Genomic DNA, 24,784 nt, shown 5'->3' with positions numbered 1-24,784 from the left:
CACCACAAGAAGTACAGTGAAACATATAACTTAAGAGCACAAACATATAACTTAAGAGCACAAACATAAAACTGTCTCTTGAACTTCAACTTAAAACCTAGAAGTACAAACATTGTCACTTGAACTTGACTGAAGGAGTAAAGACTTTGAATATGAATCTTAAGTTTGACTTTTAGCACTCTTTCATCAACAAAAACATAAAGTTTTTCATGTTTTATGCACACCAAAAATCTAAAATACTATTAGATATTTGGCATTTAACAAAAGTTTGTAAATTGCCAATGGCCCACCATTAGGCATTAACACTTTCTTCTTTTTTTTTTGGGGGCGGGGGGGGGGGGGGGGGGAAGGCGGGTTTACTAACCTTCTATAAATAACATCTGACCAAAAAAATATTCATTGCATAAATAAGATAAAAGTACTTCCTCATAACTTGTTTACTACAGCTAATCATCAAACACAGTAGCATGACCATAGGCATCTCTTTAGGAGCTCTGACAAAAACTCAAACAAAACATTCTCTCAAAACTCTCGACAACCCATTCTACAAATCTCTCTCGCATCTCCAAACCAATGCATTGAATCGTCAAAGTTCAAAGCTTTATGCAAAATCTGCTACTTTACCTCAAATTCCTCACCTGTTTGAGAAAAGTCCTCAACCAGACCTTGCCCAATACAATGGCTTGCTTTTTGAGTACTCTCGCAATAACAACAACAAGGAAGCTTTAAATCTCTTTCTGGGTATTCATAGTTTTGGTTTACCGGTCGATGCGTCGACGTTTTCCTGTGTTTTCAAGGTCTGTGGATGCATGTTTAATGAGATAGCTGGAAGACAAGTTCATTGCCAATGTTTGAAACTTGGGTTACTTGGGAATGTAAGTGTAGGTACTTCTCTTGTTGATATGTATATGAAAACAGAGAATGTGAAAGATGGAAGGCGAGTTTTTGATCATATGGGGGAAAGAAATGTGGTTTCTTGGACTTCATTGCTTGGAGGCTACGCACAGAATGGAATGAATGAGGAAGTTTTGAAACTTTTTGTAACAATGCAAATAGAAGGGATAAAGCCAAATGCATATACTTTGGCGGCTGTTCTTGGAGCTTTGGCGGATAAAGGGATGGTAGAGAAGGGTGTTCAAGTTCATAGTTTGATTATAAAGTTTGGTTTTGAGACAACAATTTTTGTGTGCAATTCTTTGATAAATATGTATCTGAAATCAGGGATGGATGAAGATGCTAGAGCTGTTTTTGATGGCATGGAAACCAAGAATGCGGTGACATGGAATTGTATGATTGCTGGTTATGTGACAAATGGGCTTGATTTGGCAGCTTTTGAAACATTTTACCATATGAGGCTTGCCGGTGTTAAGCTTACTAGGATGGCTTTTGCTCCTCTTATAAAGTTATGTGCTAACCATAAGGAATTGAGTTTTGCTAGGCAGCTTCATTGTCGGATTTTGAAAGATGATTTTGCTTTTGACCCTAAAATTAAGACTGCACTCATGGTGGCTTACAGCAAGTGTAGCGAAATGGATGATGCATTTAAGCTGTTCTCAGCGATGCATGAAGCTCAAAATGTTGTATCTTGGACGGCTATGATCAGTGGGCACCTGCAGAATGGTGGAATAGAACAGGCAGCTAACCTTTTTAGCTTAATGAACAAGGAAGGTGTTAGACCAAACCATTTTACTTATTCTACCATCCTTGCAGCTCAACCTGCTGTTTCTCCTTTCCAAATACATGCGCAAGTAATCAAAGCTAATTATGACAAGTCGCCTACTGTTGGAACTGCTATTTTAGATGCTTATGTTAAGTTGGGAAATATTGAGGAAGCAGCAAAAGTTTTTGAACTAATTGATGAGAGGGACATTGTGGCATGGTCAGCAATGTTAGCTGGTTATGCTCAAATAGGGGACTCTGAGGGAGCTAGCAAAATATTTATCCAGCTGGCAAAGGAGGGGATTAAACCTAATGAGTTTACCTTTTCCAGTGTCTTAAATGCCTGTGCGGCACCTACAGCACCATTAGGACAGGGAAAGCAGTTTCATGCATGGGCAATTAAATCGAAATTAAGTGAAGCTTTATGTGTAAGTAGTGCTCTTGTTACCATGTATGCTAAGAGAGGGAATATAGATAATGCATATCAAGTTTTTAAGAGGCAGCCGGAAAGAGACCCTGTGTCATGGAATTCAATGATCTCAGGTTATGCACAGCATGGTCATGCAAATAAAGCTCTTATCGTATTTGAAGAAATGCAAAGACAAAACGTGGAAATGGATTATATAACATTTATTGGTGTCATTTCTGCCTGTACTCATTCTGGATTAGTGGATGAAGGTGAAAAGTACTTCAACATGATGGTAAAAAACCACATGTCACCAACAATGGAGCTCTACTCTTGCATGGTCGATCTATATAGCCGAGCTGGATTGCTTGACAAGGCCATGGATATCATAAACAGAATGCCATTCCCTGCTGGTGCGACTGTGTGGCGAACTCTCTTGTCTGCCTGTCGCGTTCATCACAATTTAGAGCTGGGAAAACTTGCTGCAGAACAGCTTATTTCACTTCAGCCACAAGACTCAGCTGCATATGTTCTGCTTTCCAATATTTATGCTGCAACAGGAAATTGGCAAGAAAGAACAAAAGTAAGGAAATTGATGGAGAAGAGAAAAGTGAGAAAGGAGCCTGGCTACAGCTGGATTGAAGTTAAGAACAAGACTCACTCGTTCTTGGCTGGAGACCTTTCTCATCCCATGTCAGATCATATATATTCAAAACTTGATGAGTTAAAAACTCGACTAAAGGACATGGGGTATCAGCCTGATACTAATTATGTACTTCAAGATATTGACGATGAACACAAAGAAACCATTCTTTCTCAACACAGTGAGAGATTGGCAATTGCTTTTGGGTTGCTCGTCACTCCTCCTGGAACAGCTCTTCAGATTGTTAAAAACCTTAGAGTGTGTGGAGACTGTCACACTGTTATTAAGTTAATATCACTTATTGAAGGAAGAGAAATAGTCGTCAGGGATACAAATCGGTTCCACCACTTCCAAGCAGGTAGCTGTTCTTGTGGTGACTACTGGTAACAATTGATCAACAAAGCCTGAAGCGTCCAAAGGGTTACTCCTGTCATCTAGGTGCAAGGTGCAGGAAAATAGTTGAAAACTCATGTTCTAAGCATGACAATTTGATCCTATTTTTGTGCTTGGGCCAAAAATTTGAATCCTATTACATACCAATCGTTCATGGTGGAATAAGGATTACCAAGCAATAGGCACATTTATCAGAGAGGCAAGTGATAGTTGCATGTGTTTCTGACTTTGCTGTCAATATATCCTTTGATGAGGTACGTGACAATTTATTGGAGTTGCTTTTGTGCTTTGTTTCTTTTTTCTGATTGTTACTTTTAGTCATTGTGAATGTATTGTTTCCATTTGCAGTTTATTCATTCATTAGTGTAAACCACTACTTCATCTACTATGAATTAAGCCATGGGCTTGAAAAGTCTGACTAAAGTTTGTTTCTGTTGCATTTGCATAAAGTTATATTGAGAGAAATTAATTCATTAGTTTGGAAACCATCCTGTGATTGTCAAAGTTTGAATATGCCTTCTGATCCACAATGATAGGCAGACGTCATCCGACGGCCAGGTGCAGGTTCTGTTACAAAATGGAAGGTGAACAAAACCCTGGTACTAAATATCTAATTAATTTAACATGCAATTTTTTGGAACAAGTATAGAATCTCAGAAATGGTTCATCAAACAACTCCAGATGGGAAAAGGTTTTAATGCTACTTTCTGTTTGTTGACGTTGGAAGGTTCTCAACTGAAGCCTTGAAAGGACCAAGTGATTTATGCAGCATCTTTACGTATAATATGCTACAAAACAGTATGTTTCTTACGAATCATGAAGGTAAACTTAATGAGGAATTTCTTAGACAGAAACTTGAAACCCAAAGTCATAGTTAACATAAATTGTAGGATATTAATTGCTCACAATTGGGTACATATATGGGCCATGGAGAGGATTATCCAGGAGAAAATTTAACTTATATTGAACTCAAATTCTAAGTTACAATAATAGCTTATCCCTACACGGAGATCACATTGAGACCTATAGGACTTCTGACATTATGAATGTCATTGCTCCATGTCAAAGCACCAAAGACAAAACTTCCATTACTGTTCTTGTGGGGGGTGAAATCAACCCTGAAGGACATCTTCTCTCCATTCTTTGTAAAGCAAAGTTTTGAAGGTGTAACTGTAACTCTAACACCAACTGGATGCTCTATATATGCAGCATAAACCGTCTGACCTTTACCATAATATGTAACTGTTCGATGAACAGATAAACTTCCATTCATGCTGGACACACCAATTGAGGGATAATTTAAATTATAGGATGGTATAGAAGAGTTTTGGCAATAAGTTGGGTGCCCAGTAAGGTTTTTCAGTTGTGCAGGGCTTGCACCTGTACTACAAAGAAAATTGATGATGTCACTGGAATCGAAGTCATAAATTAGACCAGGTTCCAGTGCCTTTGTTGGGTTTATGTGTCCAGATCCATAATCAAAAGGTGTAGTCTTGGTGCCAGTTGGTTCTCTTCCAATCAGGTGTTCGGTGTTATCAAGGACAGTAGCTGTAGCAGCAAATGAAGTCTTAGATGTAAAACATGACAGAAAAATGGGTTTATTTGAAGCATGAACCAAGTATTGTAATAATATTCATTGCAGAAACTGTTAACCTGTTGTCATTATTGCAGACTTTATGGCTGCTGGACTCCATGAAGTTTGGGTAGATTTTATGATTGCAGCAACTGCAGAAATATGAGGACAAGACATGGAGGTTCCAGAGATAATGTTGTAGTTGACAGACCGTTCAGCTGTGGCTTCTATCGCTACAGGAGACCATGCTGCCAGAATATTCAATCCAGGTCCTGTAATATCTGGCTGCAAGAAATTTGCATCAGGAGGTGCAGTCTTATGGACAATAGTTTCCTCATTGAACTTGTTCAAATAATAGCAGGGATAATATCACATTAAGGCATGTGTAAAACAGTATTGAGAATTTTATTGGAGTTACTTTAATGATGTCTGGAGTTATAACATTTGGTCCCATGGAAGAAAATGCAGCCATTGCCGGTGCAGGTTTAGTGTTCAGAACCGTTATTGTTGGGTAGATTCTGGCAACAGGATTCCTGTAAAAATAGCAGTTAGCACTACCGTCCAATTTCGGAATAGTAATTCAGTGCACATTTAATTTTTAATGTACTCACTTTTCAGTCGCCATATAGTTTTGTAGCATTGTAGCTTCTTCTTGACCAATCAGAGTGCCTGGGAGCACAAACTGGAAGCCAACCTCTTTCGCAGATGGATCAATAAGTATCATCCCTACACCACCACCTTGTCTTATAAATATGCTTTTCTCTCGTCGGTTTTCGGTTACTGTCTCAATTGTGCACACCACAATCTTCCCCTTAATTAAAGTAGCATCTAGAGTATTATTCTTGCAAAAGCTGGAAAACAATAGAAATGGATCAGGTTCGTGTCATGAATATTGAGAAGCCAATCTTCTTAATGCCTATTGCTGGGCCTTGCTCCAAGTACTAATTTCTAGCCCCTGCAATTTAGTCTTGGGAAGGGGAATGGTGGTCTTCTAAGATGACGAAATAACCAGATAAGGAAGAGGAAGTAAACCAAGGTTTTCTGAGCAATGAATCAAAGGATTGCTTTCCCAGTATCTTGGTTATTGAGCAATCGCATGGCATGCATTCTCATAAAATTCCAGACGAGGAAATAGAATCTTTTTGGATATTTACGCTTGGAAAATGTTAAATATACATAGGATGCTGTTATGGCGATGCCATTATTCACGGAATAGAGATTTGAGATTAAATGCTTTGCAGTATTTCATCTTTATATGCATGAATCAAGAGGACATGAATACTAAAATGCTGGTATAGCTTGAGTGATCCTATAAAATTTAATCGCAAAGGTAGAGGATGATCACGAGCATGTTCCATATATCATGCTGCAGAGTTGAACTTTTAGGCATACCTAGCATTTTCTGGTGTAATTCCTTTGGCAGCTGCTGCACTCCCCGCTATCAAACCATATGAGGTTTCCATTTTCAGAGGGTTTAAAGAGAAACCCTGAGAGCATAAAATCCCTGGTAACTATCAACATTATATGCAGTTTCCAGCTTTTTTTTCCTTCTGGTGTTTTTTTTGGAGTGGTGGGGCGGTCTAGGAGTTGCACTAGGTGACCATGAGTACAAATTATTTTCAAAATATTACCTTCAAGACCTTGGAATTTCCGAGAAGTATATTGGAGTTGAATACCCTGTCCACAGAACTTGCGGCAACTGTGAGGATCCAAGGAGCAACATTGGTTGCAGTACCTGGAAAAATGGAGTTTCCAGCTGAGGCAGAAACCAGAACTCCATTTTCGAATGCATGGAAAGCTCCAATCGAGGTTGCATCTTCAAAGTATGAAGGTTGCGGTGGATCAGGGCCAAAGGAAAGAGAGAGGATATCAACACCATCACTAATAGCATCATCCATAGCAGAAAGAATATCAGCATCAGTACAAAGGTTAAACCAACAAGCTTTGTAGATTGCAAGCCTGGCACCAGGTGCACCACCTCTTGCAGTGCCTCTGGCCATGCCAAATAAGCTTGCATTTGCTACAACTGATCCTGCAATGGTTGAGGCAGTGTGGGTTCCATGACCATCACTGTCTCGAGCTGACCGGAAGAAAGAGCTGTTGAGAGATTCAAGAGGCCCATATTTTGCTTCAAACCCCTTGAAATAGAACCTTGCACCTATGATTTTCCTGAAAATTACAAGGTGAATATCATTGGACTTGCGATTATTCTGTGCTGATTTATGTTGTGTGATGCTTATAGCTTCATTGATGCGAATTACATATCATTTAAATTCTAACCGTACCGGGTAAATTGTGTGGCTAAAATGCAAAACGAAATGGCTATAAACTAATGAGATGATGAGACAAGGGTTCAACTTTGAGAAACGTCAGCGTACCTATTGCAGTTAGACAATGCAAACTGTTCTCCAGGTACGCATTCTCCCTTGAATTTTCCAGGCACAGGACCCAATCCTTCATCGCTAAAGCTCTCTGATTCAGGCCAAATTCCTGAAGAATAAATTTGAAAATGGGGGGTTAGTTATGAAAATTGCAAGAATCAGGTAAGCATGCAGGCACAGAAAGCATTACCAGTGTCGATGACACCAACAATAACGTTGGATGAGAATTCCATCTGAAGCTGCCTATATTGTTCAATGGAGTCTAGTCCTAGAAAACCCCATGTACGTGTGGTATGAACCTTATTCGTCCTGCTTTCGAACACAGAAACAACCCAGTCGCTCTCTGCAGTGCAAGTGCAGTTTGTGAGAATTTACATGGCATAATCCTCGGTGTTTTCTGATTGCTATGGACTCTGAAAATGAACTGCATAGCAAGACTGCTTTCTTACATGTGTAAACGTGGACAAGAACCATGATTTTTCGGCTGTGTTTCTCTTTTGTGGATTCTCAAAATGAAATTACAATTGCAAAACAATACCTGCAAATTTTTTAGCTTGTTCTGGTGTAAGCATGGCTGAGAAACCTCTGAAGCTTTTACTGTAATGGTGAAGTGCAGCTTCCTTCGCCCCTTCCAAACTGAAAAAAGATGTAGCAAAAACTTTGATTTGTCATTACAACATGACATAGTATCTGTGAATAAGTGGTTTGGACGTTCATTACTGAAAATTAACAATCTAAACAAACGATTAATTTCTGAACCAATCATCAACAGATGACAATATGTAATTGCTTAGTGCATGCCTTCCAGTAACTGAAGCAAGCATCTCATGGTTAGCTCTGATAACAGATTCCAAGTTGGGATGAGAGTGTTTCCCCATGTAAACAATGTAATGCTGCAAATCAACCAAAAAGGGTGAAAAAAACACTGTCAGACCACCCACCCGAATTGGCATGAGAAAAACCCTGTCTCGTACATTTAAGTTTCTCTTTGATCTTTCTACTTGCCTTGGCATTGCTGGTGACTCCATGCACCAGAGCAAATCTAATAAACAAGAAAAGAGAGAGAATTTGAGCAAGTCTCATGATATACAATACGAAAACCACAATAGCAAGTGGTATAAAAGCAAGAGAACAGTAGCTTAAAGCTGGAAATGGTGGTGAACCATGAACAAGAACATACCCTTCTTATAGCAAAAGAAACTCTAATGCCGGCTTCTTTTGATTCTGGTTGAAAGGTCTATTTCAGTAGATAAGAAATTACCGAATCTGTATTTTTGTAGTCGCTCGAAACTGTTTCTACGATTAAGTCTTGTAGCCGGCTTTTTTCTTGTATTCTTTCGTTCAGTTAGTTTTCAAATAGGATCATGAATTCCCTTTGAAACAGAGTCCACTTATTGGAAGTATTCCATTGGATGATGTTCAGAAAACAAGAAAATACGTTTTCTGAAGCATCAAAGTTCAGCAAAAGTGGCATCAGAAACAAATCCCGAATGGAAGTTTAACTTGAGATGTCTGTATTCTGAGTTTTATGCATAAATGACCAACTCTCAGACAGTATTCAAATCCTTTAAAATGATGCATTGATTTTCCTACGAAGGATTCTTTGTCAAAACACAGAAAAGAAACATATCCAAGGTGTTTAAATTCGCTGAAAAACCGTTGTATCCTTGGCTATTGATAGAAAAGGGCATTCTTTAAGCACCGTCCTTTGTTATTCTCAAGCCACTTGACTCGACATTATTTCTGTTGCTTCTTTTGTTTGAATTATTGTGTCGATTAAGCAAATTTTAATGTCCATTCAAATTAGTAGATTAACGTAAATTAATAACCAATATGATCAACAGCTGAACTCAATCCAAGTGAATTAGATTTGGTTTTCTTCGACACAAAAGGAGAGCATTTCAATCAAATTTAAAATCTTAGCTCAAAACCATAAAGAATAAGTGAGGCATGCGTGCGCCGTTTCATTTTATTCTTTTTCAAGCAAATGAATGTATCTGATATGCACGTAAACAATGCTCCTCTTCATCTGTATTTTTTGACTCCGAAACTGCATTCGTGGTTAAAGAACTGAACCCATCTTTCAGGGAATGACACTTGGACATACATCCTAACACTACCAAGTCAAAGCATGAAGCAAAGCTTGAGAGTTTTGACTCAGCCATCAAGCACCAAGGTTATCAAGCAAAGGGGTTTGGGAATTCAATTATATACACATTTCATAGTAGATTGTGAGCATGCATACATAACATGTTCCGCACCGAAGACCAATCATTCTACATGAATTTGGGAATTTATTAAGATATAAGCCTGCTTAGGGACCAAATTCTCATCTACAAAACCCAAAAAACCTCTCTATCCCCCACCCCACCCCTTTCCCCTCCTTCCTATTCCCCCCAAGGCCCAAACCACCGTTCCAACCATACTCTTAACTGGTAGACAGCAATAGCAAACGCTCCAAATGATACCTGAAAATTCAAATCATTTCAAAACCAGATAATTAGATGGCAAAAAACCAGCCGTCAAGTATTGGCACAGAACGGGCACAACTCCTAATCAAGCATTTTTAAGCCAAATTTCTTAGTAATCTTCTTTACACCGTAAAAGACAAGCAATTCAATTAAGTGTCAAACGTTCGTCCATCTGATTACAGGAAAAAGGGAAGTCAAGTCACCTTCCCCGATTGATGAAGCTAAATAGAGAGACAATTCTTTGGATGATCCAGCAGTTATTAATAAAATACAAATCACAGTGATTGCACTCACAACTGGTGTAGATCAATGTGACAATTTCAGCAATCCATCAGCCTTCCTCTCCAAACTCCTTTGTAAATCTTTCATGGACCTCAAGATCAGCTTTGCTCACTGTTGGCCTCTGTCTTGCAAGCACCTTATCAAAATCTGATCTGGAAATAGGAGGCGGAAGGATCTGCATGGGAATTAATCAATGAAAAGGCAATTTTAATTGCTTCAAACATCACAAATGACTATATAGATATATTTATTGCATAACAAAATGGTTATAATATTCCAATGTGTCTCCTGAAATATCTGATGAAATTTCTTTTCTTATTTTAATTTTGTTTACCATGTTTGTTAAATTATATGGTTTTTAAGTTTTAACTTGATTATCTCAGTGATGACTTCATTATAAGATAATCACACCTTAGACATAGTAAACTACTAAATACACACTCCAAACACTTCATCTCCACGCATTCTCCAAAAGCATGAACAAATGCACACTGAAACAATCACAAAACAAGGGAGTCTCCAAACGTATACAGGGGCAGGAGGGACACAAAGGCAAGTTCAACTACTTTGCATCTCAAGCAACTCCATACCTGTGCCGCAAGTCCTTTGCCTGCCAACTCCTGCATAGTAATTTGGACAGCACCTGGTTGCTTTGGTCCACATGGCATCCACATATCATTAGGTGTCTTGTAGAAAAACATGGCATCTTGGGTTTTACGAACAGGTTCAAAAAGAACATCCTTAACCTGTCAAGACATTAAACAAGTAAAAAAGCACAGAAGTGAGCTACTCTATATTGTTCCTTTCATAGTAAGACTCACTGCCAAGACAGAATTCAGAGAAAGGAGAAGAAGAAGAGATAAGGATCAAGCATCTCATATAGGTGTTGCACTTACACAAACAGATATGTCGGACCCTGAAAACCCCTCTGTCCGGCGAGCTAAGTTTTCAAAATCACTTTCAGTCAAGTTGTGAGGAGTGTCACCTAAATGCACCTGTTGTAATTTATTTTACCAAAACAATGCAGCCGTGTCAAAAAGCAAAAGTGATAAATAGATTATATTGTGAAATAGAAGACAAAAAACCAAGCATTTTTCTCTCTTTTTTCTCAATATTTTGGAGGACAACATCAGGGATAAGGTCAAGTACTTTGAACATATGTTGCCGAGCCTTCAAATCTGGGAGAGGAATGTAAATGCGCTTATCAAAACGCCGGCGGATGGCCTATAAGAACAATTGATTAGTAAAAGGCATCCAACTCTACTGATTCAAGATGAATATATGAAAATTATATTCTAATATTCTCCCTTACCTGATCAAGTGCATAGGGAGTATTGGTTGCAGCAAGAACTAGGACTTTCTGATCATTATGTCCAACACCCTAAAACATAAAAAGCACAAGGTATAAAAATATGTTTATTAAGATTGAAATCTTGAAGGGAATCATATACCTACTAGTCACAATCATAGAACAGACATAAATAAGAAATGAGCACCATGTAACAAAATATGGCAATGGGGAAATTCACAAAAAATTACGATACAGAGCAGAATACGGAAACAATAAATATCTTACATAAATATATATTGAATAAACTCTAAACCATAAACCCTTAAAGTTCTTCCAAATATAAAAGATTAAATGAGAATTTGTGTTATCATAAACTACCAAAGTAATTAGCTTATCTTGCACGTCTTTGGTAAATGGGTCAAACGGTCTTCAAATATTGGACTTAACCAACTTCATAAAAGACTATTTGGCTAGTATTAAATTTTTATGAAATGCAAACTATCCTTTTGAACAACTCAAAACAAGACCTAGAATAGACAGCAAGTCCTGAAGAGAAATTGGAAACTGTTCAGACATTATAAGAATGTAAATCATGAGAAAATACCATATTGAAAATCTGAGCAAAGAAAATTTAAGAATTCTTCTTAGCACTTTCACCACAATAACAAATACCTGCATCTGCACAAGAAGTTCGGTTTTGATACGTCTTGACGCTTCACTCTCATTGCCCTCTCCACGCTGACCACACAAGGAATCTATTTCATCAATGAATATGATGGAAGGAGCACTATCGCGAGCCATCTGAAAAAGGTTTGAAACCAGCTTTTCACTCTCCCCCATCCACTTCGACACAAGGTCTGATGATGAAACACTAGAAGAAACGAAGGGAGAAAAGATTAAAATTTTAAAGAGAAACAAGCAAAAACCTAATATATATGCACATAAACAGAGCAAAGATATATAGATTATTAACTAACCCAAAAATGTTTGAAAAGATAACCAAATGTGAGCAAGAAAGATTAACTTACCTAATATATTAATATCAACAACTTTCATAGGTGCAAGCCTAGTCTTACAATCTCAAAGCAAAAGCATACCACTAGAAAGAAACAATTTTCATGTCTTTATAAGTGACAAAGATAGCAAAATATTGAAATTTTAAGATAATTGTTACAAATAATATAAACTAATAAGCACGAGAGAGATGCAGTGTGAGTATTGAGCAATCAAACTAACTTGAGAAATGAAGAGCAAGCATGACCAGAATTGACAGGTAGTGACTACATGTCTGACTTGAATTACATGGAAGTTGTTAGCACAATTGCTAACTATCTTCAAGATTACATTTGATTTCCAGCAACCATCCTTAGTCCCTAGATATAATCTTTTTCAAAGCATATGCTTTAATATCACAGGAGTCACAAATCCCATAATCCATCTTCCTGACATATGCTAATATATAATAATGGAATAGCAGGATGCATCAACAGTAACATTTGTAAAACTCACATCAACTCTGCACTATACAAACAACACTTTTATGTGCAAATGAAATCACAAAAAATAAAAGATCTTCACATCAGTGGAGATTATATATTGTAGGGCTATAATAATTATACATGGACCTTGGAGCAAACATTGTAAAATCCTTATCATTGTTATTTCAATTCTTACTACTGTTATTACTGTAATTAATATAATTACCATTACAACTTGATGTAGGACAGATTTGTGGTAATCTTTCAATGTCATTATCTTGAGGGACTTAGGGTTGGAAAATAAGGAAAACTAACCAGAGTAGGAATATCCAAATTAAGATTTGTGAATGAAATAGCACTTTGATGTGATCAAGTGTTAGTGCAGAAAAGTCCAAAACTGATTAAGCCACTCGCTGAAATTCTCAGCAGCACCAAAACTAGGATTTACTTGATGTGTTTTAAAGGCTTAGCGGTGCGAATTGGTGTCAAAATATGCAAGATTTGAGAGTTTGAAAACTATAAAAAACAGGATCTGATTAGATCATAAAAGAGAAGAAAAAGGATAAATGGACGTGATTAACTGTGACAGCGGCGGTAACCCAAAAGCAATGCAGCAATGGAGATCAAGAAAAGACAAAGAAGATCACCAGAGAGGAGGAGAATACAATTACACTAGGCATCCGTGCTCAGTAAAACAAAATGCACATAATTTCAAAAATCAAAAGCCTAGAGAAATATGCAGATTATATTGGTATTTACAGAGACTCCTACCCTATTTCTCAAATTCACCAGGATTAGGATTCATGACATAAAACTACAAGAATACGATCACCTTAGATTCCAAGAAAACCAGCCTAAAAGCCTAAAACTCCTAGAATATAAACTCAATAAATTAATACAATAAACCCTAGGTTAAAAAAAGGTAAAATATAATTCAGTCTAATGACACAATCCCTAGAATTCATAATATAAAATCCTAGACAGTGACAATAAAAATCACATGAAAATTATGGAGCTCTGCAATGGCTGCATGACCGTTATTTGGTGATAGATATCACAGATGATTCACACATGACTATTCACGCACCGGAGTTGTAAATTTAACTTAACAGAACAAGAAACGTTGGAGTGAGGAGTAAAAGGTGGGAAAGCTTGCAGTACAGAAAGCCAAAAGACATTAACAGCTCAAAGAGTTCTTGCTGCAGATATAGGTTGTAACCACAACATCTAAACACTGCCACCCATTTGACATTGCAATACAGGGATGCATACTGGAGTCCCTACTTCTGCCACCTCTCCCTTTATCCCACTAAAAGAAAAGTGGCAGCTGCAGCACACGGGAAAGGCTAGATAACACACACAAGATAACATGGTGACTTTTTCCTCTTTGATTTCATGATATGCATCTTAAATGTTAACAAAAGTGAAAAAGCTTCAAACTAAGCAGATAATCAGTGAATATGTTCTTATGACAAGTAAAGAGGCCAAATATGTGCCAATCAATTAATTACCTAAAAAATGTAGAGTCTGCTTCAGTTGCCACGGCCTTGGCCAAGTATGACTTTCCAGTACCGGGTGGCCCATACAACAGAAAAGCTCTCCATGGTCTTCTTTTTCCTAAGAGAGAACAAGTAGGAAAACTTTAACAAAATTAATCCAATAATATCCCTGCATATGTAATGTTGAAAATGGAAATGAATAGAATTGTTGAAAAAACAGCTAAAAGGGAAGAACAAATTAGATTCAGTGAGTTTCTCTCCACAGCACAACCCGATGATAGACTTCAAGCAAACTAGCAGTTCAAATCATACCAACTTTTTATTCTAGCAAGGCCAAGAGGATATCCAAACACATCAATACAAAAAAGGGTGAAAGATATCCAGACTGGTAGAAGATGGAGCTCTTTTCCTACCATAACACAAAACCTCCACTAATCCCACACGTTACTTTGATTAACTCCATATCGTAAGAGGAAATTTCAGACAGACAGCAAATGAGCTGAGTTTAAGCTGAATTCAACAACTCCATATTACTTTCAAAGCCATATTAATTTTTGTCTCACATGATTAAAATGGCAATGGTAACAGCTTCAAAAAACAGAGGTAGAGGCTATGATAGTGCAAGCAACAGTTTCTAGCAAGAAATTGACACTAACAGAGGCAGCAAGCAGGTCTCAGCAAGGTGATGTCAGAGGTAGCTTGTCACATTTACGTGTTGCAAGAAGTTGAGCATTAAGATGATGATAGTGTTAGTAGGAATTTTGTCAGTTAACAAACATAACCATCAGATAAGCAACATAACAGAAAAAAAAAAAGCAAATGCAGAAGCAACTATCCATTCTCAAATTAACTCCTTTACTGTCAACAGCTCATCAGTAAGCGAAACCTTGCTTTGTTGTTTTTACTATTCTAGGAATCAATTCAAGCACTGCCAGGAAATGACAGCAAAATACACCACAAGTAGCCATATTAATAAATTGCATAAAATCTCACTGCATTAAACAGGAAAAGTCCAACAGATATATAACAGATATGGTTTTCATAAAAACAACAAAGAAAGCAGATCTAACTCATAGATATTCAAAAAATCAGAAATCTAACATCTTCATTTCACCTTTAGGACTAACAATCTCAAGCAACAAAAATCACAACAATTAGTTTATAATGCAACAAAACTAGGCACTCTCTATTACCACAATCAACTTAAACAAACAAACGTGATAATCCTAATAATATTAAATATCATTATATCAACACCAAAATTACATCTTTCTTCCCATTAAAATTACAACCTCTTCTCTAACCCATTTCACTATCCACTACCTACTGCCAAAATCAAGCACAGGACTAAATTTATAGCTACAAGCTCAAAATCACCCTCAACAAAGCCTATCAAGAAAAACCCATAAAACCAAAAAAATATCCCCAGTAGTTCACAATCAACAATTACCCCGTTTTATTATCCACTACCAATTATGAAAATCAAGCTAAAGCCACAACTTTTATAGCTGAATACCCAAAATCTTCCTCAGAAACTAATAAAAAAAAAGCACCAAAAATCCATTAAGAAAAAACTAACCAGTAAAAAACTGAGGAAACTTGACAGGCAAAATAACAGCTTCTTGCAAAGCCTGCTTAGCACTTTCCAATCCAGCTACATCATTCCACTTGACATTAGGCTTTTCCCTAATAATAGCCGAATTAAGCCCAGCTCTCAACTTAGCCTGTTCCGGATCCTCCCCGTCACCGCCTTCTCCACCGCCACTACCATCCTTGGGCTTACTTTTAGGGCGCGTGGCAACAGCAGCATCCCCATTAGAAGCCGGTCCAGGCCCACCTTCATCGAGAACGGCACGGATCTCCTCGGCCCGACGCAAATACTCTGTGAATTTCTGGGTAATCGCTTCCCTGATTTTGGGGTTCTTCTCGTATTTCAAATGGGTCTTGAAATACTCGAGTGCGTTCATGTATAAAGGAAAGGCTTTGCTGTAGTTGCCTGCATTATCTTCTTGTACCGCTTGCTTAACGTACTCTATCGCTTGTTCTTTGAAATTGCTATACATTTCTTTCTTCGAAGGGTTCTTTTTTCTGGGTATTTTATCTTCTCAATTGATTTGCATGGGATCGATGAAAGATTAAAATTTTTTTTCCTCAAATGGGTTTCTGGAGATTTTGAGATTTGGAGAGAGGGCTCGAAGGAAGGAGAGAGAGGAAGGGGAGAGAAAGATTGGATTTTTGATCGTCAAGGCTCGAAAGTAAGCGTGTGGAATATTAATTAATTAGTGTACAAGTTTTTTCTTTATTTATTTCTTATTTTGCTTTTTTTCTTTTCTATTTGCCGAATTGCCCTATGCCTTAGCACAAGTTCAAACTGTACCCTGTGCCACCCTTTTGTTTAATATTTTTTACCTGTTTTTTCTTTTTAATGTCCCTTTTGTGCAGTTGTTAAAGGTTTTGGAGAGGAAGGTTCCTTCATAATAACTTAATAACAATGAGGGTGGAGGCTTTTTATTTTTCTTTTTTCTTTTTTTTTCTCTTTTTCTAATTTCAATTTTTAAAAATATATAATTGTGGTATATCCATTAAATTATAAACATAACTTAATATATTATAAAGTAATTACCTTAGTTACATAAACCCCAGTTATAAAATTCATAAACTCCATCATTAGTATATATGACAATATTCCTTTACTTTTTACCTTATTTGTTTTATAGTAGAAATTCTTTACCCTTGTTAGTAATATAGGTAAAATTAGGATTTGAATATAATAAAATGATTAGTATTCCAGCATTTGATTAATTTATTGATGCCTAAATCTCTGTTTAAAGAGAGTATGAATCTCTTCTAAGTCTTAAAAAAATTAAATATGGAGTTTGGTTTAACTTAATAATAAATAATCCTTAAACATTTTATTTTTGTCTTACTCAAATCTCCTAAAAGAAAAACAGCTCAGGGCGAGAGGGGCGCTATTGTTAGGCTGTTAGCTTGGCGGCGGGTAGAAGACAGGGTGAGAAAGAAAGAATGGGAAAGAGAGACAAGAAACAAAGGCACCAACAAAGAACCAGTCAAAGAGGAGCCTCTTACTACACTGCCCAGCACGATGATGATTATGAAGATGAAACCTATAATTTTCAACAACAATCTCAAGATTCTGAAGAACGACAGCAAGAGGAAGAAGAAGAACCAGAAGAAGAGAATGACCCAAACCCATCAACGGAAATGCCATCAAAGTTCCTTCTTTACCAGCAATCTGTACAGGTGATGGTCTCCCTCATCACCCCCAAAGTTTGATCTTTTTTGCTCTGTTTTATTGCTGAGAGAATTTTAAGAAATGGGTGGAAAAGAAAAGTTTTAATTTTTTGTCTTGTCAGGTTAGTTTAGAAAGCCTAAGCTAAATGCTTCAGTAGCACCTGGATTAAATTTTCATTTTTGTTCTTTAGTTGGAGAAGTAAAAATGCAGTAGAGTAGCTGATTAAACGTGTTAGGTAATGGAAACGTTGGTTCTTTCTTGTTTGTTTGTTGGTTGTATCTTGTTATATTGAAAGTAATTTGTGTATCGAATGCAGTCACCGAAAGGAGATATAAGCTATCTGCAGAAGTTCTTTTTGATGTATGTGGGTGGAAGGTTGCCTCTGCATCTCCAAGAAGATTTCTGCGGCACCGCACTTCTTAGGTATATTTACCGTTTTTTACCAACATTTTTATAGCTAATAAACAGTATCTTAGTTATTTGAATCCTGCAAATTGACCAAATATATTAAGAGACTCGTGAATAATTTCAGGGTGCTAGCGAATTCTTCATATACGTCACCCCAAGGTTTGCCATTGGGATTTTAGTTTTGATTTTGTATATGTTGCTTGCGTCATGTCTTATGTTGAATTAAAGCTTATAGAGCAGGTCTTCTGTCAAACACCTTAGAAAGGAAATATTACTGGGAAACTGGTTACTGTCTCTGTGGTTTCTGATCAGATGTAAGGCAACGGCAGTACTGATTACTGAAGCACCTGTGGCTCTCCTGATCTTTACTTCAGATAGTATTAGTAATTAAAATACTTCCTCCTTTGCTGTGTCTGATAAGTTGCAATATATGGATGTTACAGTTTGGTTAAAGAATATGGTAGCTTTGCTTGTGGGCATTTTTGTTAATGCATCAGATCATTTATACATCAGTCCAAAATGGTATGTGTCTAACCTCTTAAAATTCTATTCATTCAAATTGGTAAGTCACCTTATAGTTCTTGCGTAATTTAATGATTAAGATGCATAAGAATTATTTCAAAATAGAATGTGCTGGTGTTTTTTCTACAAGGCAAAATGTTTGGTTGTTTGCAATGCAAAGTAGTTGGAAATTACCAGCACTGAGAATTTACTCTGTTTGTTTGACAGTACAGAATGGCTCCGCACTGATTCAAGGCGGACTGCTGTAGGATTGGATCTGGACCTTGAGGCATTACAATGGTGCCTGGAGAACAACATCAATAAAGTTGGGGCTGATGGGTATTCTAGAATATCCCTCTTTCATGGGAATGTCTTGAAGCCTCGTCAGGCAAAATTAGTCAGCTTCAAGCCCCAAGAGCTGATAAGGAACATTCAATTAGAGGAAAGTGATGATAATTCCAAGATTGCTGCAATAGAACCTAACATGCATGAGGGCTCTCCTGCTTCATCCAATGAAGAGTTCATAGAGGCAGAATCCGAGATACCTGCAAGAGACATTGTATGTGCTTTTAACTACAGCTGTTGTTGTCTCCATGAACGTGTCGAACTGGTTTTGTATTTCAAGCATGTTCTTGAAGCCTTGTCTAGAAAGGGTGGTATATTTGTGATGGATTTATATGGTGGTACATCGTCAGAGCAGTCATTAAGACTTCAGCGGAGATTTCCCAATTTTACGGTATGATCTTTCTGCCCATACAATCATGTTAATGTTCTGTACCGTTTAAGGATTACACATAAAAAATAGTATGTATTTGATCTATCTTTCCACGGCATATTCAGGTTTTAAGGATTTAACTTCTTTGAGGCATAACAAAAGTTTTTTTATTAGTTCAATTTCTGGTTTGTTTTCATCTGTGCAAAAGTGTAGGTTGATAAGCTTCAAATTGAAGGTCTTAAATGAAGTAGAAAGTGGAATCTGTGTTTCCATTTTGATGCCTTCAATATTTCAAGGAATATCTCATCTGATAAGATCCTTACGATAACATTGATCGCAATATGTGCAGTATACTTGGGAGCAAGCTGAATTTGACATCATTGAACGAAAAACAAGGATTAGTCTCCACTTTCATCTTCAAAAGCAGCAGAAAAAACTCCACCATGCATTTTCATATAGTTGGAGGCTGTAAGTTCTGTTATTTTCTTGATTAAAATGGCATGTTGATGTCCAGGTTTTGCCTAGTGTTTCAATAACTTATCATGAATGCAAAAATATGGTGGTTCACACATGCAGGTGGTCATTGCCGGAGATTAAGGACTGCTTAGAAGAGGCTGGATTTCAATCTGTCCATTTTTGGCTTCGAAAGATGCCAGACACCAGTGAAATCAGATGTACTGAGGGATTTGGCATTGGGCGAGATGTAAAGTATGAAGAGGTCAAAAGTTTCCAACAAGAAGATGCTTGGAATGCATATATCGTCGCTGTAACGAACTAGGTCATTTTATTCTATCATTTTCTATTCACTAATCTTCAACCTGATTCTCCGTTGCGTAGAAGAGAGCAGTGTTTGACACTATGATGCTGCTGCTTTCATGGTTGTAAACTGGAATTTTGTCTGATAATTACACTTTAAATTTTCCACAACAGCACAATGTGTGATAAATGATTGTCATGTTACTTGCATTTGAATCATTTAGCATTCCAGTCAATGTGCTGGAAAGTTTTCGAGTATGCCAGTTCTGCAGACTTGCTGTTCAAACAATTCTCACAACCCTGAAATAAAATGGTGCAACTGATGATTTGGTATCACTTCTTCAACAAATGTGCTGTGACGTTCTATGTTTTTGCAGAACATTTATTCCAATTGATTTACAGATTACCGTTTGCTTCCCTTGTTGAATTGCAAAACCTACAGCTAATGGTGTCTACAAATTTTAAGCTCGAAGTTCAGCGTGTTTCTGATATCGGGTTGGAAGGGATTAGGGTCCAACTCTTTACAAAGGATAAACATGCCCTAACACTGAGGCAAACGTTAAGGTGTAGCTTGAAAGTTTGTGTTGATACTTAAAACTGGTCTTAGTTGGTTACTGCAACAAGACAAGGTTGGTGACGCGGCCGGGGTTCCCGATCTCAACTCTCCTAGTATCAAGTCATTCCATGATCATCAAAAAGAAGAGTAAGGGTTTAGCTATAATTATGGGTTTATGTAAAGGGAAATGATAAAAGATTTCGGAAATAAAATGATACAAATAATTTTAATTTTTCCAATTAGACATAATTTTTTTTACATAATATTTTTAAAAAATTAAACTATTTAAATAAATTTTTAAAATTTATTACATTTAATTAAATTTTTTTAATTTTATTTTAAATAAAATAAATTTTTATAATCAATGATTGATTAATTATTATTAATTAAAATATTTGTTATCATTTTATGTCATATAATGTTAATAAAATATATTAATATATTACCTCCACCCTCCATGGATGGGTAGCCGATTAAAAGAAAAAAAGGATAAAAAAAAAAGATAGATTAATATATTATAAAAAATAATATTGTGATATATGATCATTTAACATATTTTACTTTTAACCTCAATGATACACAAGTGATATTTTAATATTTATTAAAATAAAAAATATAAAAAATTAATTAAATATAATAAAAATAAAAATTTACTTTAATGTTTTAAATTACTTTAAAATTTTTTAAATATTATATAATATTTTATATTTATATCATTTATATACTTCAATTAATTTTTGTGATTAGCTTTTTCAAATGGTAAACTTAAAAATTAGTTCGTAGTTCACATATATTACCTTTACTCTTACTTTTTATCCTTAGATCTGAAGGCGCGTTAAGAATCGCGTAGCTTTTCTCCGTGTCGTCGGCCCGGCCGGCGTTGGTTCACACTTTCACACGCGACACGTGATGATTAGCGACGTAATTGATTACGTGATCTTCACTCACCCAAATTAATTACCCTTCACCCTGTTTAAAAAAGGGGCGGCTTAAGATTTTCTCATTTGTCATTACCAACTACATTCGGGACCCACGTCCACGTCAATGTTCCACCTTCCTTCCTCCCCATGTCTCCACCCTTCGGTTTCTCGTACTGCCGTCTCCAACCTTGGTCCAAATTGGAGTCTTAACTATAATATATGTTTATTAAAAAAAAAAAAGCAAATTTTAACGTAGCTTAAACGGCTATTATATAGGTAGGCAGAGCCACCTGGAAATTTTGGTAATTGAATTTTTAATTAGGCGAAATTTAATTTAAACCGTATATTTAACGCGTAATTTGACCTAAGAAGAAAAAAAATAAAAAAGAAAGTGTGTGGAATCTTCAACCAGGACCAGGAATCCTTCTCCCTCTTTTTTTTTTTTCGAGAGAGAGCGATTCCTTTCCTTCGTTGCCTTTCCTCGTTTACTTCTTTTCTGTCTTTTTCTTCCTACTGAACATTAGAGATCGGTTTCATTTATCCTTTGATTCTCCCCTCTCTTCTCCTCTCTGAAACTCTCGGCTCAGGTGAAGTTTCCTCCAAAATCTATGCTTTACTTTTCTTTTTGGTTTTTTATTTTTTATATGCTAAATGATTTTTTCTTATTTAGGTTTGAAAGAAATCGAAAAAGATATGGCGGAAGAATATAGAAGTCAAGCACCACAGCTATGCGCAAACAACTGTGGATTTTTCGGAAGTCCTGCAACCCAAAATCTTTGTTCTAAATGTTACCGCGATCTCCAGCTTAAGAAACAGCAATCTTCCTCCGCCAAACAAGCCATCAATCAAACCCTCGTTCCTCTGTCTTCGCCTTTCTCTTCGTTGCCGTCATCGTCATCGATCTCATCATCTCCATTTTCGGGTTCCTTGCCAATGAAGGAGGTGGAAACGGACGAAGAAGTGAAGGTGGAGGAAATTCAGATTCAAGTTAGACCCAACAGATGCTTGGCTTGCAAGAAGCGCGTCGGCCTCACGGGGTTCACCTGCAGGTGTGGGATGGTTTTCTGTGGGACTCATAGGCACCCTGAACAACACGATTGTACCTTTGATTTCAAAGAGATGGGAAAAGAGCAGATTGCTAAAGCTAACCCTGTTGTCAAGGGTGAGAAGCTTCAGAAAATATGAATTTCAAAAAAAAAATTGTTTCTGATTATGTTTTCAATTCGAGAATTGGGTCATTTTAAAAAAATCATGAATTAGATTGACACTTGGGTCTCGCCGGCCGGCCGGTCAACGTGTGTAGGGTGTGGCTTAGATGGTGGTTGTAACCGGTTGTTGCTGCTTGTTGTTGGGTTGATGAATGTAAACAAAAAAAAAATTAATGGTATTTTAATTTAAAGTTGATGTTGATTTTCAATTGAATAGTGTGTCGATTTGCTGGTTATCAATCCACTAATGTCACAAATTAAGAAGAAAAATGATCGCTTGATAATTCAGTCCCTCTTAACATTTACAGTCTAGGCTGGTCTGACCGGACTTTTAATGCCAATTAATCATCTGCTAATTTTGGTACAGAAATAACTTCCGCACTAATTTGTTTTCCTTTTATTAATTTCTTTTTAATTGAATGAATTCAATTTGATCAATATAGAACATTTATAAGAACAGTTAATAAAATTAAAATTTAAAAGTTCGACTTTTCAATTTTTTAATTTTAATTTTATATGATATTTGTAAAATAGAGTAATTAAAATTGATTATATTTGATAAAAAAAACAAATCAATGAAGAACAAATGTAATAAGATGGAAAGAGTATATAATTAAGATGTTGAGGGAAATTTCATATGAAGTCAAGAGTGGAGAGTCATGCACCTGTTGACCTGAAAAAATGGGACCGTTCACAGTTCAATTCCTGGACGCTTCTTGAAGTTCATCACTAGTTGATAGAGTCAAGCTTGAAAAGGAAAATGAAAATTTGCTTCATTATCTTACCAAATTCAGTTTAGCTAATACGTTTCAACTTTCTTTCATATATGCTTGAAACTTTTACTTTTTACTTTTGTAAACAAATGAATAAAAGTAAAAAACTAATATTAAAAATGAGGTAAATTACCCATATTTTAATAGTTGATTATAATTTAATAATTAATATTAAAAATAGACACTCCATCTCAAAACTCCAAATTAGGAACCGTTCAATAATTTCAAAAATCTAAAAATAAATATTCAAATAATATTTTTTATTGAAATTAAAAAAAAGACTCTTTTATTGAAGTTAAAGAAGAAAGAGTAAATGAGAAAAAATATTCATAAGTAGATAGTATAAATTGAAAAAAAAAAAATAATTTTATATATAAGAAAAAAGTAATTAAAAAATTATTAATTGATTGAGAATAAGATAAATACATATTATCTTTAATTGATTGAGAATAAGATAAATAGTTGAAAATTAATAATACTGTGGGAATTGAAAAGTGATAAAAACTTAGAGATTTATAGGTAACAATGAAAAAAGTGAGAGAATATATCATTTATTAATTATTTTAATTTTTACAAAAATAAGATAAATAGTTAAAAATTAATATTTATTAGACATGATAGAATAAATAGATATTTTATTAATTATTTTAATTTTTATATATTTTTAATATAATTTATTATATTATTATTATACAATTATGAGACTTATGAAATTTAAGATCTGTTTTACCTAAAATCAACCTGACTCTAAATGCCGATAATTGATTTTAAGAAATGACTAAAATATATAGGAAATGAAAAACACTTAAAAGATATATTTTGGAATTAGATTGCTGATTCACTAATATATTTTCGACTTTGCAAAATAACTGCGAGAAGGAAAGCTAGAGGAAGAGTCCAAAAACTCTCAAATATTAAAAAAAAAACCCAAACAAGCATTCATGTAGACATGATTGGATTGGAGAAGACGACACAGATCCAAGTCAAGCAGGTTTCCTTGGGATTTGGATACTGAAATGATTGATGAAGATGAAGAGGAATTTGAGTTATTCCTCTTTTGTCAAACCCCTAAACGCAGAAAGAGGTGGAGTCTATTTGAATTGGCTCATAAGAAAAGTACAAGGCAATGGCGAAAATGTTTCACCTGCGATGAAAGTCAATTGTGAAGAGTTTTTGCTTTCCAAGCACTGAGAAAATTGATCATTCTTCAACGAAGGAGGACACAACCGAGGAAAGGAGGGGAAAGTTTACACGGGATATTGTCACTGAAGAAAGTTGAAAGCATGTATGACTTTGTCTTTTCTGACAGTAGATCATGGCTTCTCCTGGTATACAATTCTGTTTTCTTAAGCTTGAGCTTTTCTCATTTCAAAATCAAGGATGAAAATCGATTTGGTTGTATATTTATCCCAATGTTTGAAACATCTACTATGTAGTTGTAACGAAATTAATCTCTTCTTTTCGATAAAAATTTCAATGTGTTAGTCAATTTGATAAAAGTTTATGTTTTTTTTCGAGAAATATGTCTAATTTTGCATTTTTAGATGGGTGAGATCTTGTTTCTTTAAATTTTTTTTTTTTTATTTTGTAATTTAAGGTTTGAGAAAGCGACATTTTG

General features: G+C 35.9%; 5 protein-coding genes across 7 annotated transcripts; 3 read left to right on the top strand and 2 right to left on the bottom strand.

Moving 5' to 3' along the window:
* Positions 424 to 4,860, top strand: LOC18590345 (pentatricopeptide repeat-containing protein At2g27610). Of its 2 annotated transcripts, none has more exons than XM_007015796.2 (2): positions 424 to 3,355; positions 4,773 to 4,860. In XM_007015796.2, exon 1 carries the CDS (start codon positions 468 to 470, stop codon positions 3,093 to 3,095), a length of 2,628 nt encoding a protein of 875 aa, XP_007015858.1. In that variant the 5' UTR covers positions 424 to 467; the 3' UTR covers positions 3,096 to 3,355; positions 4,773 to 4,860. The 2 variants fall into 2 exon arrangements, with proteins under 2 accessions (XP_007015858.1, XP_017981967.1); XM_018126478.1 differs by lacking the exon at positions 4,773 to 4,860 and adding an exon at positions 3,638 to 3,675.
* LOC18590344 (subtilisin-like protease SBT5.3) lies at positions 4,084 to 8,138 on the bottom strand. The gene is made up of 11 exons (XM_018126479.1): positions 8,061 to 8,138; positions 7,857 to 7,948; positions 7,594 to 7,691; positions 7,246 to 7,398; positions 7,053 to 7,164; positions 6,306 to 6,843; positions 6,067 to 6,161; positions 5,286 to 5,525; positions 5,093 to 5,207; positions 4,755 to 4,959; positions 4,084 to 4,649 (listed from the first exon to the last, which is right to left on the bottom strand). The coding sequence occupies exons 1-11, from the start codon at positions 8,136 to 8,138 to the stop codon at positions 4,102 to 4,104; spliced, it is 2,274 nt and encodes a 757-aa protein (XP_017981968.1). The 3' UTR covers positions 4,084 to 4,101.
* Positions 9,233 to 16,351, bottom strand: LOC18590343 (protein SUPPRESSOR OF K(+) TRANSPORT GROWTH DEFECT 1). Of its 2 annotated transcripts, XM_007015794.2 has the most exons (9): positions 15,656 to 16,351; positions 14,089 to 14,194; positions 11,772 to 11,970; positions 11,121 to 11,189; positions 10,958 to 11,032; positions 10,705 to 10,803; positions 10,399 to 10,554; positions 9,821 to 9,983; positions 9,233 to 9,523 (listed from the first exon to the last, which is right to left on the bottom strand). In XM_007015794.2, exons 1-8 carry the CDS (start codon positions 16,137 to 16,139, stop codon positions 9,858 to 9,860), a joined length of 1,314 nt encoding a protein of 437 aa, XP_007015856.1. In that variant the 5' UTR covers positions 16,140 to 16,351; the 3' UTR covers positions 9,233 to 9,523; positions 9,821 to 9,857. The 2 variants fall into 2 exon arrangements, with proteins under 2 accessions (XP_007015856.1, XP_017983482.1); XM_018127993.1 differs by lacking the exon at positions 9,233 to 9,523 and having other exon boundaries at positions 9,585 to 9,983.
* On the top strand, positions 17,036 to 19,919 carry LOC18590342. The gene is made up of 5 exons (XM_007015793.2): positions 17,036 to 17,337; positions 17,646 to 17,752; positions 18,467 to 18,974; positions 19,303 to 19,421; positions 19,530 to 19,919. Exons 1-5 carry the CDS (start codon positions 17,101 to 17,103, stop codon positions 19,729 to 19,731), a joined length of 1,173 nt encoding a protein of 390 aa, XP_007015855.2. The 5' UTR covers positions 17,036 to 17,100; the 3' UTR covers positions 19,732 to 19,919.
* Positions 21,469 to 22,604, top strand: LOC18590341 (zinc finger A20 and AN1 domain-containing stress-associated protein 3). The gene is made up of 2 exons (XM_007015791.2): positions 21,469 to 21,772; positions 21,856 to 22,604. Exon 2 carries the CDS (start codon positions 21,879 to 21,881, stop codon positions 22,368 to 22,370), a length of 492 nt encoding a protein of 163 aa, XP_007015853.2. The 5' UTR covers positions 21,469 to 21,772; positions 21,856 to 21,878; the 3' UTR covers positions 22,371 to 22,604.

This window comes from Theobroma cacao, chromosome 9 (genome assembly GCF_000208745.1).
Source record: "Theobroma cacao cultivar B97-61/B2 chromosome 9, Criollo_cocoa_genome_V2, whole genome shotgun sequence".
Taxonomy (NCBI): domain Eukaryota; kingdom Viridiplantae; phylum Streptophyta; class Magnoliopsida; order Malvales; family Malvaceae; genus Theobroma; species Theobroma cacao.
The sequence above is the reverse complement of the archived record's forward strand: the minus strand, read 5'-3'. Positions and strand labels throughout refer to the sequence as shown.